This window comes from Phaethon lepturus, unplaced genomic scaffold, assembly GCF_000687285.1.
Source record: "Phaethon lepturus isolate BGI_N335 unplaced genomic scaffold, ASM68728v1 scaffold3734, whole genome shotgun sequence".
Taxonomy (NCBI): Eukaryota; Metazoa; Chordata; class Aves; order Phaethontiformes; family Phaethontidae; genus Phaethon; species Phaethon lepturus.
The window spans coordinates 1-272 of NW_010535296.1; the positions used below are offsets into that span (position 1 = coordinate 1).

At 68.4% G+C, this 272-nt stretch overlaps 1 protein-coding gene across 1 annotated transcript in view; it reads right to left on the bottom strand.

Moving 5' to 3' along the window:
- Positions 1-23: 23 nt before the first annotated feature.
- LOC104619757 (pituitary-specific positive transcription factor 1-like) overlaps positions 24-272 on the bottom strand; it is a gene marked incomplete at its 3' end in the record, with an annotated part of 5,390 nt that continues 5,141 nt past the window's right edge. The window contains exon 6 of the mRNA XM_010285749.1: positions 24-156. Within this exon, the coding sequence (XP_010284051.1) occupies positions 24-156 (133 nt within the window). The remainder of the gene's footprint in view (positions 157-272) is intronic.

Consider the following 272-nt stretch of genomic DNA (forward strand, 5'->3'; position numbering starts at 1 on the left):
GCCGCGACCCCCACGCCCCTCACACGCGATTCCTGCAGCCTGCCGGCCGCCTTGGGAGAGCCGCCGGCCTCCAGCGCAGTTACAGGGGAAGGCGGCCTCCCGCGCTGGGTTCGAAGGAACCCGAAGTGTGCGGCAGAAGCAGCCGTTGAACGTTTCCTACGGCCGAACACAACGGCAAATCCAAAAGTAGCGTTAAGATGGTCTTCTCTTCCCTCCCGAGCCAGGCGAGCCCCGCGCAGCGGCAGGCCCGGGCTTTACCCGCGGCCCCCGGC